At 38.6% G+C, this 16,863-nt stretch overlaps 1 protein-coding gene across 5 annotated transcripts in view; it reads left to right on the top strand.

The window, feature by feature from the left end:
- Positions 1–17: 17 nt before the first annotated feature.
- Positions 18–16,863, top strand: part of MRE11 (MRE11 homolog, double strand break repair nuclease) — a 74,727-nt gene continuing 57,881 nt past the window's right edge. Inside the window, exons 1-4 of one of the 5 annotated variants that reach the window (XM_043482124.1) lie at positions 18–143; positions 921–1,038; positions 3,135–3,267; positions 8,814–8,974. In XM_043482124.1, the coding sequence (XP_043338059.1) occupies positions 1,019–1,038; positions 3,135–3,267; positions 8,814–8,974 (314 nt within the window). In that variant the 5' untranslated portion in view covers positions 18–143; positions 921–1,018. Of the gene's footprint in view, positions 181–920; positions 1,039–3,134; positions 3,268–8,813; positions 8,975–16,863 lie in introns of those variants that run through there. The other 4 variants (XM_043482121.1, XM_043482123.1, XM_043482125.1 and 1 more) reach the window with 4 other exon arrangements.

The following is a 16,863-nucleotide window of genomic DNA, read 5'->3' as shown; positions in this document are numbered from 1 at the left end:
TGCGTCATCAATGAGGCCTCGCGAGAGAAGGAGAAGCTGTTACTCTCCCGCTTAATTCAGGTTTACCAACAAGCCAGTTCAGAGACGCCATCCCGGCTGGCGCTGTTGCTTTTGTTGTCGCGATTGTCCCTCCTTCTTCCCGGGTAAAAGCCAGCTTCGGGTCCCCAGGGTGGGGCTGTGGTGAGTCCAGGTGTGGGGTAATTTGCGAGTTGCTTTTTGTGTCTGCGGCGTCGCGAGCGGAAGCCCAGAGAGGACTGACTTTGTGGGAAGAATGGGCCGAGTAGGTTCTGGAGGAGCTTGGAGGTTCCGCGAGTTCTGTGGTGCGGGCGCGTTGAGGCTTAGGATCCTCACCGAACCGGCCATCTGTGAGTGGGAGGGGTCGTTCTACTGTGGCAGCCTCTCCTCCTCAAAAGTGAAAGTGAAAGTAAAGTCGCTCAGTCGTGTCCGAATCTCTGCGACCCCGTGGACTATGGCCCACTAGGCTCCTGCGGCTCTTTTCCTTCAGCGACGTGTTTTTGTTTATTCAAACGTGGACCCCTTATCCTTTCAAAACAAGCCAGTTCTTTAAAGTAATTCTGTGTTTAAGCAGAAAGTACAGGATCTTCTTAGGCTCCAGAGTAGCCCTTGAATGCAACTTAAACATTTCTGTTCAGAGTTATTCGTGTGCTAAACCGGAAGTATTGTGTGACTCTTTTGCCCATTCATTTAACAAACATTAGCTTCCCACAGGGCAAGCAAAAGGAGCTAGGAGAGGAGTTTAATTATAGTGGTAAAACTGAAGTGGCACTGGAGACAGGCTATTTTTTGTTGTTGTTAACATTAAAAATAAAAATATAGTAGGTGCTTAAGTGAAAATTAGACTCTTCCAAAATTGCCAGTCTGCATTTTTAAAATGTGTTTTAAATAAAATTTTGTTTTAGAATTTGGAATCGAGTGAGTTTTCTGACCTATTTGAGCACCGGACCCAAGGGTACTTGCAGAGGGAACTGGTCTCGGAGAAGGTGGACTGACCATAGAAATGAGTCCTGCGGATGCCCTGTAAGCACCTTTCTTCCGAAATCATTGTTGGTTTGGGTTTCTACCAGATAGCCTATCGACTATGATCACCATAAAAGAAAACTTACTTAGTAAATAAAGAGCTTGCGTGAACACAAGTGTTAGTCGTCAAAAAGAGTATTTAGAATGGTTAACAATTCATACTGTATGTTTATTAATTAAAGATAATATGCAGCTGTAGATTGGGGTTTTGCAGTAGATTGGCATTGCTGTATAAATTTGTTGTTAGGTTTTTGTCTTAAACTATTGAAGCTATAAATATTCTTGAACTAAGCCTTACTAGCTAATGCAAGTCTTTTAGAGCACATTTTTAGAGGGATAAATTGCCCTAGTACTGAATAAATTGCAAATGAATCTGACTAAAATGAAGATAAATAAAAGAATTAGGAAAAATAATGTGGGAAAAGCTTCCAACTTGGAGTCTTTAATCCTGGTTTTAATTTCTTGATTAGTATTGTTTGACCCTGAGCAAGTTAGCAAGCCTTTAAACTTCACCTCATTTTCTTCATTTGTATCATCAAGGTAAAATGACTCTCAGATAAATTTTCATATTTAAATGAAAAAACTTAAGTGAAAATACTTTAGAAATTGCTGTGGAGTCTGGGTAGTAATGTGATTTGAAAGTATTATGACTTAATCTGTATGTATATAGCAGTCAGAACTGTGCATATCATTTTGAACTTTCTGAAGAGACATCTTTTCTGGAAAATTCTCCTGTGTATAAAGATTTGAATTTTAGAGATATATAAAAGTTTGTTTTTAAGTTTGTACAATTTTAGTGAAAATAGCCTGAGTTTTAATCCTGGCTTTTAGTACCATTTCTGCCATTCTGTTTCATGATAAATCAGTTAATTTCTAGTATTTAGCCTCCTGGTTTTTCAGAAACAATAATACTCCACCTCTTTATATGTGAGAGTTGAGATGAGATTAGAGATACCAAATTATTTTAAAGACAGTTAAAAGTCACATTAAGTTTCAGTTCAGTTCAGTCGTGTCCGACTCTTTGCGACCCCATGAGTCGCAGCACGCCAGGCCTCCCTGTCCATCACCAACTCCCGGAGTTTACTCAAACTCATGCCCATCGAGTTGGTGATGCCATCCAGCCATCTCATCCTCTGTCGTCCCATTCTCCTCCTGCCCCCAATCCCTCCCAGCATCAGGGTCTTTTCCAATGAGTCAACTCCTTGCATGAGGTGGCCAAAGTATTGGAGTTTCAGCTTCAACATCAGTCCTTCCAATGAACACCCAGGACTGATTTCCTTTAGGATGGACTGGTTGGATCTCCTTGCAGTCCAGGGGACTCTCAAGAGTCTTCTCCAACACCATAGTTCAAAAGCATCAATTTTTCAGTACTCAGCTTTCCTCACAGTCCAACTCTCATATCCATACATGACCACTGGACAAACCATAACCTTGACCAGACGGACCTTTGTTGGCAAAGTAATGTCTCTGCTTTCTGTTGCTTTGAATCTTTGGAGTACTACCAAATTTAAATGGCATTGTAAATTCATTTTTTTACTTGGCCAAATTCATTAATGGTAAGCTAACTTTGTATGGAGAGTAGTCAAGCAAGCCTCTTTAGGGGCCTGGATGTAAGTTACTAGCTTATTAGAATAGAAATCTACTTATAAAGTAAGAGGAGTGCTTTTTAAATTAACTAGTTAATTCTAATTTTCCTGGAAAAGTGCAAAGTAGATAAATAGCAAGTTTAGATACTGAGATCAAATTCTCTTAGATTTTTGCTGTGGAACAGAGTAGGAAAATAAGCTTCAAATCCAGGTTACATATGAGTGTATAAAACTGCTTGTAACACAGTTATATATTTTTGAAGCAGTTACAGAGCCTTTTAAAAAGTGCGTATATATTCTACATTGTATTAGTGGTAGGAAAAATGTGATGTTAATAAACTAGTGAATGCTTAAAATTTTCAGATCTTGTTTAGAACTGGAAAAATTATTTTATTTCATAATTGCTATTTATAGATTTAGTTTAGTTTTTTTTTTAGATTTAGTTTAGTTTAAATGTTCAATTTGCTTGAACATTCTTTCAATAAAAGTGTTTCTCTTTTTTAAATGCAGCGATGATGAAAATACATTTAAAATCTTGGTTGCAACGGATATTCATCTGGGTTTTATGGAAAAAGATGCTGTGAGAGGAAATGATACATTTGTAACACTCGATGAAATTTTAAGACTTGCCCAGGAAAATGATGTGAGTTTGGTTTTCATTTTTGCAATTTCTACGAAGTTCCTGTCCTTACTCTTTTTTCCCTTTAGAGGTTTGTTTTATATGTCCATGTACTCAAATTGCCTGCTTAAATATAAGTATGCTAAAAGCTCAAATCAGATTTCATGTGCCTTATTCCCTGAATTCAAGTAGGAGTGACTTTCATAAATGGTCTGTAAAACTTTATGAAAATTGATGAAGTGTTTACTGAGTGCAGCATGTTTCTATTTGAACTGTAAAGATGACTGTCATAGTTTCTGCTTTCAAAGAACATACAGCAGGCAAATCAGCATGTGAGATATGATAAATGTCTAAAATGCTCAGATGCAAGATCATATGTGATAAGAGCCATAAGAAAATTATAAACATCATTTCCTGGGAGATTAGAGGTAGAAGAGATCACATTTAGAAGAGAACAGCAAGATGAGATAAATTAAGTGGCATTTAACTTGGGCTTGGAAGGAATATAGCAGCCCTGTTGTCTCACTGGTGGGTCTTGTGTTAGAAAGAGGGCTGAAAAACTAGAAATGTGGTTTGAGCTTCAGTGAGAGCTTCAAATGCCAGATTAAAGAGTTTGTATCCAACTTAATAGAAAGTCTTCTGGCAACAGAGTATAGCATGAAGTCAAGATTAGTTTGAGGCTTTTTTAAAGTGGTGGCTTGCAGTGGAAAAAAGGAAGTGAATACAAGAGCTATTACAAAAATAGGGTTTGCATACTTTGATTAGGAGATGCAGATGAGGGAGAAGGGATGACAGTATCTCTGAAGTGTGTTAAGTTTGGGTGAATGGTGGTACCAGTAATAGAAGTAGGTTTTAAATAAGGAAGATTTCTTTCTTATTTTCATACTTCCTTATTACATACTTCATTATGTGGGAAGGTGATAAATTTTGATTTAGACGATTTGAGTTGGAGGTTCCAATAAGATATTTAAGGAAACCTTCCAGTAGACAGATAAAATGTCCATCTAGAGCCCAAAAGACAACTGGGGAATAAACGTAAATTCGGGTGACTTGCAAACTATTATCTTCAACTTTGACTTTTTCTGAGTTCTGTTCAGTTTTTCTGTAAGTCCTTTAGTTCATATTTCCAAATATTTATGAGTGGAACCTCTCCACTATTTTCTGCCTTTAAACTGAATCCAAAACTTTTATCTTATTTTGCTGAGCTACAGTAACTCCCCTTAGGGTTTTTTTTTTTTTTTCCTTCTTTATAGCATAGCAGACAGAGTGAACTTATAAAATCATAAATCAGATCATGGCACTCTGCTGCTTCAAAATCTAAGTGGCCTTCCATTGAATCTAGAGTAAAAATTAAACTACAAAGTTCAACATGATCTGGCCCCTACTAGAAGACTTCATCTCCTTTGACTCTGGGTGCTTGGCTTGCGCTCCATCTACACTGGGGTGTGTGTTCTATTCTGGGACCTCTGTGTGTCTGGTTCTCTTCCTGCTCTGAGTTATCTTGGTTTTGTCAGGGTTTACTTCTCAGTTCAAGTTTTATCCTTTTGGAGAGGTCTTCCCTGGTAACTCCAAACAGTGTTATCACATTACTCATTTATTTTTTTATAGCACCATCTGAAATAATTTATTGGATTATCTACTTGTTTATTTTCTTCTCCACTGGAAGGTAAATTACATGAGAATGAAGATTCTGTTCTGTTTGCTCATGTGTATCCTAGTACCACGAAAGGATCTGCCAAGCAGTAGGCACTCTCATAAATGTGTTCATGAATGAGGGAATGTCTAGTACCGTCTCCTTTTACCCTGAAGGCAGAGAAATTAACAGTCAAAGGAGGTTTGTTTCCTGCTAGAGAATCCTGTGTCCTTTTCTATGCTTAGGTGCTAAAGAACTATGTCTTTCCCTGAGCGCAAGCTTTGTTTTTCTTTATTGTGTTAGTTTCCTTTCCTTCTGCTTCCTCTCCCTGCACTCTTTAATCCTAACTGTCCTCTTCTGCCCACAGCCCCAAGCTACCTCCAGATGCATGTTATATTTACTTTCCCCCATCTTTTGTGTCTATTTCTTCTTACTGAAGTCTAAATCTTCCTGATTTTTAAGTCCTCTATATTGTGGGCCTGTGCCTTCTAACCAGCCTTATCTCTACTCTTTAGTTCTATCAGCCTAATCTCTACTCTCTAGTTCTTCAGAGTCTTTTTTTTTTAACTTTTAATTTTGGAACAATATCAGTCTTACAGAAATATTGCAAGAATAGTACAAATAATTTCTTACCCTTCACTGAGATTTTCCTATACTGAGTGTGTATGTGTGTATTTGTGTCTTAGTCGTTCGGTTGGATCTGACTATTTTGACCCCATGGACTGTAGTCCCAGGCTCCTCTGTCCATGGGATTCTCCAGGCAAGAAAACTGGCTACCATTCACTTCTCCAGGGCATCTTCCTGACCCAGGGATCGAACCAGGGTCTCCTGCAGGTAGAAACTTTACCATCTGAGCCACCAGGGACGCCCTTCCTACACTTTTACATTTAATTTATCCTTTCTCTCTCCATACATACACACACAGACAGACACACTTTTTCTGAACCATTTGAGAGTGAATTGCATGTGTAACCAGAGTACACTTGTCAAAACCAGGGAAACTGATGTCTCCAGTACTATCATGTAATTCTAAGATGCTGCCAATTTTCCCCACAACAAAGGTCGTAGCAGTTTGGGGGCAGGTCAGTGCTGTTAGATCCCAACCCAGGATTACATTTTACGTTTAGTTGTCATGTCTCTTCAGTCTCCTCATCTGGGACATTTCCTCAGTCTGCCTTGTCTTTCATGACTCTGGCTTTTTTTTTTTTAAACAAAGTTGTGATAGGTTCAGGTGAACAGTGAAGGGACTCAATGGATATACATGTATCCAGTCTGCCCCAGAGTCCTCTGGTGGCTCAGATGGTAAAGAATTTGCCTGCAATGCAGGAGACCTGGGTTCTATCCCTGGGTCGGAAAGATCCCCTGGAGAAGGAAATGGCAACCCACTCCGGTATTCTTGCCTGGGAAAGCCTGTGGACAGAGGAGCCTGGCGGGCTACAGTCCACGAGGTCACAAAGAGTCAGACATGACTGAGCACACACGCACTCTCCCCAGACTTCCCTCCCATCTAGGCTGCCATATAACTTTGAACAGAGTTCCGTATTCTATGTGGTAGGTCCTTGTTGGTTATCCATGTGTCCATGCCAAACTCTCTAACTGTCCTTTCCCTGCTGTCCTTAACCCCTGGCAACCATAAGTTTGTTCTCTAAGCATGACCTTGACATTTTTGAAGGGTCACAGGTAATCATGTCTGCAGAATATTCCTCGGTTGGATACGTCTGACATTTCCTCATGAGTAGATTCATGTAGGACAGGAATATCTCAGAAGCAAGTTGTGGTCTCAGTGATTACACTAGAGTCACAAGCCAGTTTTTAAAGATATTTAAAAAAATTTTTTTTGCTCTTGATAACATAAAACATACCACCCTAACCATTTTTAAGGATTCAGTTGAGTAGTGTTAAGCACATTTGTATAGTTGAGTAACCAACCTCCAGAACTCTTTTAAGCAACTCTTTCCTTTCCCCTCCCTTATAAAAATGTTTACTTAGGTTGTCTTTTCTATGACTTGGGTTGTGATCATTTTCTTCCTTTGCTCAAATCATGTTTAGTTTTGAAGACCTAGCTTAAATTTTAGTTGCAGTCTCTCTGACTAGTGTAGGGGCCAGAAATCTTGACCTTCTTCCCTTCTAGGTTCTCTGACTGGTCTGATAATTAAGTTGACATAAGACAGATTAGGGCTTCCCAGGTGGCACTAGTGATAAAGAACTTACCTATCAATGCAGGAGATATGAGATGTGGGAAGCTCCCCTGGAGGAGGGCACAGCAACCCATTCCAGTGTTCTTACCAGGAGAATTCCATGGACAGGAGCCTGGTGGGCTATAACCCATAGGGTAGCAAAGACGACTGAAGCAATTTAGCATGCACGCAAGACAGATTAATAGATTAAAAAATTGCATATGTGGGTTATTGTTTAGTCACTCAAGTCGTGTCCAATTCTTTTTGACCCCCACAGACTATAGCCTGCCAGGCTCATCTGTCCATGGTATTTCCCATGCAGGAGCCCCACAAAAATATGAGACTCCCAGCAGTGAGGTAATGGAGGCTTATTTGCCATCCTGATCTAGGGAGAAGGGGAAGGGAGCCTGGGGCTTTAAAGGGGAGGAAGAAGACAGTACATAGGAAGATGGGAAGAGCAGATGTTTGGTAAACAAGTGTATGCCGTGCCATGCCCTGTGATGAGTCTTTCTGATACCAGAATTATCTCTGGTAATAACTCTTCTGGTACATACCTCCTATCTAAATTCTTTTAGTCAATTAGGAGAGAAGCAAAAAAGCTTTTCCTGATTCTGCTAGGTCTTTGTCTTCAGCTCAAAACAGTTTACATGTAAACTGGTCCGTTTGGGGTGACATATTTTGCTGGCCCTCACTACTGTAGCCCACGGTGATCCATACTTCTGGATTCTTTTGTATAATTAAGAACTTAATCAAGTTTCTTTAAGTAGATAGTTCACTTCTTGGAAGTGTGTTGAACTTTCTGTGTGATTTCCTTTCTTCTCTCTGGTTGTTTCTGAATGCTCTTCCCCGAAACCTCATTTACCCTTCACAGTGCAACTCACATGCCACCATGATAGCCCATCTTTCCCAGACTTTGTCCTCAGATGAATTTCCTCCTCTCACTTAGAATTATTAATAATTGTAGTTTCATCTCTACTCCTTATATATCTGTTTTAGTGGGTCAGAGTCTGACTTATGTTTAGATGCATAGCTGTTTGTCTCTCCCACTGGATTTTGAATAGAATAGGGGTCATATTTTATTCATCATACTCAGTATGAGGTATGGCACATTGTATTCAGTGAGGGCAGGGACATGATCTGTTTTGTAGATATCTATTTCCTGAGCTGTCACTGCCTGTAGGAAGTCTAAATAATTGTTGAATGAATCAAGTGAATAATTTGGATTGAATCAGCTCTTCCTTCCATGTTGTCGTTCACTTGTTAAGTTCTCTCTGACTCTTTGTGACCCCATGGACTGCAGCCTGCCAGGCTCCTCTGTCCATGGGATTTCCCAGGCAAGAATGCTGGATTGGGTTGCCTATTCCTTCTCCAGCGGATCTTCCTGACCTAGGTATCAAAGCTGGGTCTCCTGCTTGACAGACAGATTCTTTACCACTGAACCATTCCTTCTATAGGTTTTATTAAAGTGCGAAGTTTATGTTTGATTTGGGTAACTTTAAAAAAAGAAATCACTTCTGGCAGCATGCGTTAGAGACTTGGTATAGTAATTTGAAGATGGCTTTTTGAAGGTGGCCTGGGAACCTAAGTGGGAGTCAGATTAGTAACCAGATTAGAAGGGCCTTTAAATGAAAAAAATATGAAACTTTAAATCTCCACATGTAATGGTATCTTTTATAAAAATTTTTTCTCTCTTTGGTCTATAGTTTTAAAATTTTTACCTATAAAACATACTAATTTTCACACTATTTTCTGTTGATTAGGTGGATTTTATTTTGTTAGGTGGTGATCTTTTTCATGAAAATAAACCTTCAAGAAAAACATTGCATACCTGCCTCGAGTTATTAAGAAAATATTGTATGGGGGATCGTCCTGTACAGTTCGAAATTCTCAGCGACCAGTCAGTTAACTTTGGTTTTAGTAAGTAAGTATATTTAAATGCTTCAATGAATGTTTCCTTGTTTCTATGATATATAACATTTCCTATGTAAGATGCATGAACACATTAACAGTTATTCATCTTCTCTTCATTATGAGCTATTTCCTTGGCAGTTGTAGTTCTTAGAATTTTCTGTACATTATTGTATTAATTTGTGTTTCCCTAATTAATAGTGAGATTGAGTAACTTCTCAGATTTTTATTGTAATTTTGGAATCTCTGTTCATATCCTTTGTCCATTTAAAAAATTTGGATTTTTTTTTTTTTTTTTTTTTTGCTTTTCATGTTGAATTTGCAAGAGTTATTTATATATTCTAGATACCAAGACTTTGTTAGGCATATAGTTTTTTTCCTAATCAGTGGATTGTCTTTTGACTGTTCACAGGACCTTTTGTTGACAGAAATACTTAATTTTGATGTTCATAGTCAAATATGTGACACGACTGAGCGACTTCACTCTCACTTTTCACTTTCATGCATTGGTGAAGGAAATGGCAACCCAACTCCAGTATTCTCGCCTGGAGAATCCCAAGGACGGGGGAGCCTGCTGGGCTGCCCGTCTATGGGGTCTCACAGAGTCGGACACGACTGAAGCGATGCAGCAGCAGCAGCAGCAGCAATAGTCAAATATGTTGTTCTTTAAGATTTGTGCTTTTGGGACTTACTGACAATATTTACCTAGAACCCCAGGTCATAAAGATACATCGTTCTTCTTATACATTGTGCAGGTGCCACACTGCTTTTAGTTAAAATGATCTCAAAGTTGTCTTCTGCCTATGCCAGTGTCTCGGTCTTTTCCTACAAGACACTGACAGTTTTGAAGTGTACTGATCAGATATTTTGTAGAATGTCTCTCAATTTGGGTTTTTCTCATGATTAGACTAGGGTTATTGGTTTTGGAGAAAGAATATTCCTTATAGGTGAATTGCCCTTCTCATAGCATATTAGGAATATATGCCATCAACATGACCTGCACTGGTGACATTAACCCTGGTCACTTGGTTAAGATGGTGTCTTATAGGTTTCTCCACTATCAACTTAATATTTTTCTCTTTCCATTCACTCTTTTTTAGAAGTGGGTCTCCAAGTCCAGCCCACACTCAAAGAGGGAGTTACGTTTTGCTTCCTGGAGAGAGAAAGGAGTGTCAAAGAATTTATGGGCATGTTAAAGCCACCACTTACTAAAATTAGTAAAATTTTAGGAGAGGCTCTGCAAGTATTCCCTTTCTCTTTAATGTTTGTCCAGTAATTTTAGCATTTGCCAGTGGTTCTTGCCTACAGCTATTTAACTGTAGTATCCTCATGGTGATTTCCTGTTTCCCACATTTTTTCTGCCATTTATTAATTGAAATTCTTCTATAAAGATCTGTCCCTTGACCCCATTTGTTTATTTATTTATTCAGTTGTCTATATTAGTAGGAACTTATTAAATCATTTATATCAGTATGAACTCACTTTTTTCCTTTGAGTTGTAGTTTAACATTATCTTGATAATCTGTTTTGTTGCTCAAATAAATTGTTCCAGCTTTAGCCATTGGACACTCTTTCAGACGGGCCTTGTGTCCTGGCAACGTACGCTAATCTTTTTTCCCCATCTTTCTTACTTTTTGGCACTGGAAGATGCTCCAGGCTAATTCTGTATTTTCCCAAGCTTTATACTCATGGAGTCTTGGTTCCTTTTGGAATGGTATTTGGAAGCTAGAATCTGGATGCTTGGCATGCACATGGCTACTGTCTTCTGGTGCTTCTAGTTTCTCTCAGTGCACCGAACTTAAATATATATGTGTAAAAATGTGTGCGTATGTATATGTGTGTGTGTGTGTATGTATATATATGTGTGTATGTGTACATATAGGTATATGTGTATATGTATATACACATACATATATATATATATATATATATATATATATATATAAAGTAACCCATGAAAACAGACATCAGTTTAGTCGCTCAGTCATGTCTGACTCTTTGTGACCCCATGGACTGCAGCACGCCAGGCCTCCCTGTCCATCACCAATTCGTGCAGCCTACTCAAACTCATGTCCATCACGTTGGTGATGCCATCCAGCCATCTCATCCTCTGTCATCCCCTTCTCCTCCTGACTTCAGTCTTTCCTAGCATCAGGGTCTTTTCCAGTGAGTCAGGTTTTTGCATCAGGTGGCCAAAGTATTGGAGTTTCATTTTCAGCATCAGTCCTTCCAATGAATATTCAGGACTGATTTCCTTTAGGATGGACTGGTTGGATCTCCTTGCAGTCCAAGGGACTCTCAAGAGTCTTCTCCAACACCATAGTTCAAAAGCATCAATTCTTCGGCACTCAGCTTTCCTTATGGTCCAAATCTCACATCCATACACGACTACTGGAAAAGCCGTAGCTTTGACTAGACAAGATCTTTGTTGGCAAAGTAATGTCTCTGCTTTTTAAATATGCTGTTTAGGTTGGTCATAACTTTTCTTCCAAGGAGCAAGTGTCTTTTAATTTCATGGCTGCAGTCACCATCTGCAGTGATTTTGGAGCCCCCAAAAATGAAGTCTGTCACTGTTTCCACTGTTTCCCCCTCTGTTTGTCATGAAGTGATGGGACCAGATGCCATGATCTTAGTTTTCTGAATGTTGAGCTTTAAGCCAGGTTTGTCACTTTCATCGAGAGGCTCTTTAGTTCTTCTTCGCTTTCTGCCATAAGTGTGGTGTCATCTGCATATCCAAGGTTAGTGATATTTCTCCTGGCAGTCTTGATTCCAGCTTGTGATTCACCCAGTCCAGCATTTCTCGTGATATACTCTGCCTAGAAGTTAAATAAGCAGGGTGACAATATATAGCCTTGATGAATTCCTTTCCTGATTTGGATCCAGTATGTTTCGAACCATATCCGGTTCTAATTGTTGCTTCTTGACATTCATACAGATTTCTCAGGAGACAGGTGCGGTGGTCTGGTATTCCCAACTCTTTATGAGTTTTCCACAGTTTGTTGTGATCCACACAGTCAAAGCCTTTGGTGTAGTCAATAAAGCAGAAGTAGATGCTTATTTGGAACTGTCTTGCTTTTTTGATGATCCAACAGATGTTGGCAATTTGATCTCTAGTTCCTCTGCCTTTTCTAAATCCAGCTTGAATATCTGAAAGTTCACAGTTCACATACTGTTAAAGCCTGGCTTGGAGAATTTTGAGCATTACTTTGCTAGCGTGTGAGATGAATGCAATTGTGTGGTAGTTTAAGCATTCTTTGGCATTGCCTTTCTTAGGGATTGAAATGAAAACTGACCTTTTCCAGTCCTGTGGCCACTGCTGAGTTTTCTAAATTTGCTGACATATTGAGTGGAGTACTTTCACAGCATCATCTTTTAGGATTTGAAATAGCTCAACTGGAATTCCATCACCTCCTCTAGCTTTGTTTGTAGTGATGCTTCCTAAGGCCCAGTTGACTTCGCATTCCAGGATGTCTGGCTCTAGGTGAGTGATCACACCATCGTGATTATTTGAAGATCATTTTTGTACAGTTCTTCTGTGTATTCTTGCCACCTCTTCTTAATATCTTCTGTTTGTTAGGTCCACACCATTTCTGTCCTTTATTGTGCCCATCTTTGCAGAAAATGTTCCCTTGGTATCTCTAATTTTCCTGAAGAGATCTCTAGTCTTTCCCATTCTATTGTTTTCCTCTATTTGTTTGCATTGCTTACTGAGGAAGGCTTTCTTATCTTTCCTTGCTATTCTTTGGAATTCTGCATTCAAATGGGAATATCTTTCCTTTTCTCCTTTGCCTTTCGCTTCTCTGCTTTTTACAGCTATTTCCATTCTTATTTCTTAACCTATTTGTGTATATATATATTTTAAAAAGGAGTTTATATTGGGAGATAAATTTTTGGAGATTTTTGTATGTAAGAAAATGAGTAGTTTGAACTTTGGATTGATAATTTGGCTGAGTATAGAATTGGATTTCGAAAGATTCTTACAATTTTTAACATATGTCCTTGTTTTAAAAAATTCAAAGCACTTGTTAAAGAGATTGTCTTTTCTCCATTGTATATTCTTTCCTCCTTTGTCAAAGATAAGGTGTACATTGGTGTGTGGATTTATCTCTGGGCTTTCTGTTTTGTTCCATTGATCTATAGTTCTGTCTTTGTGCCAGTACCATACTGTCTTGATGACTGTAGCTTTGTAGTATAGCCTGAAGTCAGGCAGGTTTGATTCCTCCAGTTCCATTCTTCTTTCTCAAGATTGCTTTGGCTATTCGAGGTTTTTTGTATTTCCATACAAATTGTGAAACTATTTGTTCTAGTTCTGTGAAAAATACCGTTGGTAGCTTGATAGGGATTGCATTGAATCTATAGATTGCTTTGGGTAGTATATTAACTTTCACTATATTGATTCTTCCAATCCATGAACATGGTATATTTTTCCATCTATTTGCGTCCTCTTTGATTTCTTTGATCCCACTCCAGTAGTCTTACCTGAGAAATCCCATGACAGAGGAGCCTGGTGGGCTATAATCCATGAGGTTGCAAGAGAGTTTGACCTGACTTATCAGCTAGACAACAGTAGCAAATTTTTTCAAACCTTCTTTCCTGTTCTCTTTTTGAAAATTATATCTTACCCACTTTTTAATATTCCCTATAACTTTATTTCTTTGTACTACATTTTGGATAATTTTCTCTTCCAGTTTACTAGTTCGTGTAGAAAAATAGAACAAAAAAAAATAGGGAAACCCTGAAAAAGAGGACTACTAAGTAGTGTTTAGCTCAGTTCTGCTGCTGCTGCTGCTGCTAAGTTGCTTCAGTCGTGTCTGACTCTGTATGACCCCATAGACGGCAGCCCAACAGGCTCCTCTGTCCCTGGGATTCTCCAGGCAAGAACACTGGCGTGGGCTGCCATTTCCTTCTCCAATGCATGAAAGTGAAAAGTGAAAGTGAAGTCACTCAGTCGTGTCCGACTCTTTGCGACCCCATGGACTGTAGCCTACCAGGCTCCTCCGTCCATGGGATTTTCCAGGCAAGAGTACTGGAGTGGGTTGCCATTGCCTTCTCCATAGCTCAGTTCAATCCCTATCAAAATTCCAATGGTAGTTTTCCTGGAACTAGAACAAGCAACTGGTACAGGAAAAGGTGCTCAGCATCACTAATCATTGGGGAAATGCCTATGAGAACCACAGTGAGATACTACCTCACACCTGCTAGGGTGTCTGTCATCAAAAAGATAAGGGAGAACGTGTATTGGGGAGGATGGAGAGAAGAAGAGCCTTGCGCACTATTCAGAATGCCAATTTATGCAGCCACTGGAAAACACTGGAGGTTCCTCCTCCAAGATGGAACCACCGTGTGATCCAGTAGTTCTCCCTCTGGATATATATCCAACGGGAATGATAACCGTATCTTAAAGAGATAATCTGCACTCCCACGTTCATTGCAGGATTATTCACAATAGCCAAGATAAGGCAGTGGTGGCAACAGTGCACATGTCCATCAGTGGAAGAATGGATAAACATGTAATATATATATGTGTGTGTATATGTAATACATACATGTTACTCAACTGTGAGAAGAGACATCCTTTCCGCTGAGACAACATGCATGGACCTTGAACGCTTTATGCTAAGTAAAATAAGTCAGAAAAAGAGACAAATAATGTGTAATATCACTTATACAGTATAGGAAATCTGAATTCATATAAATGGAGACTGGAATGGTGGTTACCAGGGCCGGGTTTTGGGGGGAAAGTGGAGATGCTGGTCAAAAAGTATAATTTCAATTAAAAAAATGATTACATTTCTAGGATCTAATGAACAGCATAGTATTAGTTATAGTTAATAAAGTTTCTAAGAGAGTAGATCTTAAATGTTCTCACTAGAAAAAGGAGATGGTAACTGTGTGACATGCTGGCAGCTGTTGAAGGGGAGTGTGTGTTAAGCTTACAGTGGTAGGTAAGTTACAGTAGTTATCATTTTGCAGTATATAAATATATCAAACCAATTTGTATACCTTAAAGTAACACAATGTTGCATGTCAGTTATACCACAATAAAGCTGTAAAAAAGTATATTATAATGCTACAATAATAAAAAATGTGGTGTGACTCATGAATTGATAGGCAGATCATTGGAAGAGTATAGAAGTTCCAGAAATAGCCTCAATACATGCAGGAAATTAGTATTTGATAAAAGTGGTGTCACATATCTCCAGGAAAATGTAGCTTATTCAATAAAAGAACTAGAGGAAACTGTTAAGCATTTTAAAAAAATCTGGATGTGGAAAAGACTTTTCTGAGTATTGCACAAATCCAGAATCCATAAAAGAAAAGATTGATGCTTTTGTCTTTGTAAATTTCTGCATGGCAAGAACTGCCCATGGAAGTCAGAAGTCCAGGTTCAACCAAAAAGAACATTTTTAATTCATGGCAAATTAAGGTCTAATTTTCCCAATAGATAAATAATTTTTTCAAGTCAGTTAAAAGAATTTCATGAGTTAATAAAAAAATAAGGTACAGAATATGGACATCATTCACTGAAAAGGAAATAGTGACATTTAAACATATTAAAAGAATATGAAAGATACAAGATGAAGTATACTGAGATATTTTTCTCTTGTAGGATTTATATACATCAGTAATTCTCAGTCCTGGTTGTGTATTATCTTTTCCTCAGAATCTTAAAAAATACTGATGCCCAGTCTCTAGGTCAGTTAATCTCCCTGATTGTGTCTCAGACATTGGCTGATCTTCAAAGATCCCTAGAGAATTTTGCTGTGCAGCTAGGGTTTAGAACCACTGGCATAAGATTGAAGAAGTTTGATCATATATTGTATTAGTGGAGTAAGGGGAAATGGTCTCATGCATTGCCATTGTATTATATGGAAGTTATGCCACCTCAATGTGGGGAAATTGGCAGTAACCAAATTTACAAGTGTAGGTGTACATTTTGACCTGACAGTTTCCTCCTAAATAATTTCCTATACTCTCACAAGGGCACCTTTGTACAGGATTACTCACTGTAACCATTTGTGAAACAAAAGACTAGAAATGGCCTAAATGTCCATTGATAGGTATCTACTTCAACACATTATAATAATCCATACAGTGTCTGGCTAAGAAAAGCCACAAGGAAGCTCTTTATATACTGATATGGAATGATTTACTACAAAGTATGTTAAGTGATAAAGGCAGGGTCCAGAGGTCTCTATTGTGCTGCCATTTGTGGAAGAAGGAAAATGTATTTGCTTTACAGATTTAAGATATTTTTGCACAGATAAAGTAGAAATTGCTAGTGTCATTTCCTCTGAGAAGAGGAGCTTGGTGACTAGGGACAGGAGTAGTGTGAAAATTTGTCATACAAGTAGTGAGTGATAGAACTGGAACTTTTTTTTTTCCATTTATTTTTATTAGTTGGAGGCTAATTACTTTACAATATTGTAGTGGTTTTTGCCATACATTGACATGAATCAGCCATGGATTTACATGTGTTCCCCATCCCGATCCCCTCTCCTGCCTCCCTGTCCATCCCATCCCTCTGGGTCTTCCCAGTGCACCAGCCCTGAGCACTTGTCTCATGCATCCAACCTAGGCTGGTGATGTCTTTCACCCTTGATAGTATACTTATTTCAATGCTGTAGAACTGGAATTTTTAATCAAGGTCTTTTGTATTTCAGAGTAGTATTTCTTCCTCTCCCACTTCTACAGTACAAATACAGAGCTTACACAAAGACTTTCAAAATTTTGAAAGCCTATTAGCTTTTTATTCAGATAATCAAATCATTTGTACAATTCACAAGCATCATATACTGTAAGGTTTTCTTTTCAAGTGCAGTACTTTGAGATCTTTTCAGACTTGAATTATTGCCTATGATTGATTTTTTTTAATTTTTAAATTTTTTTTTTTAAAGCTCC

This window comes from Cervus canadensis, chromosome 11 (genome assembly GCF_019320065.1).
Source record: "Cervus canadensis isolate Bull #8, Minnesota chromosome 11, ASM1932006v1, whole genome shotgun sequence".
Lineage (NCBI taxonomy): Eukaryota > Metazoa > Chordata > Mammalia > Artiodactyla > Cervidae > Cervus > Cervus canadensis.
Note: the sequence above shows the minus strand (reverse complement) of the source record. Positions and strands in the feature narration are given on the sequence as shown.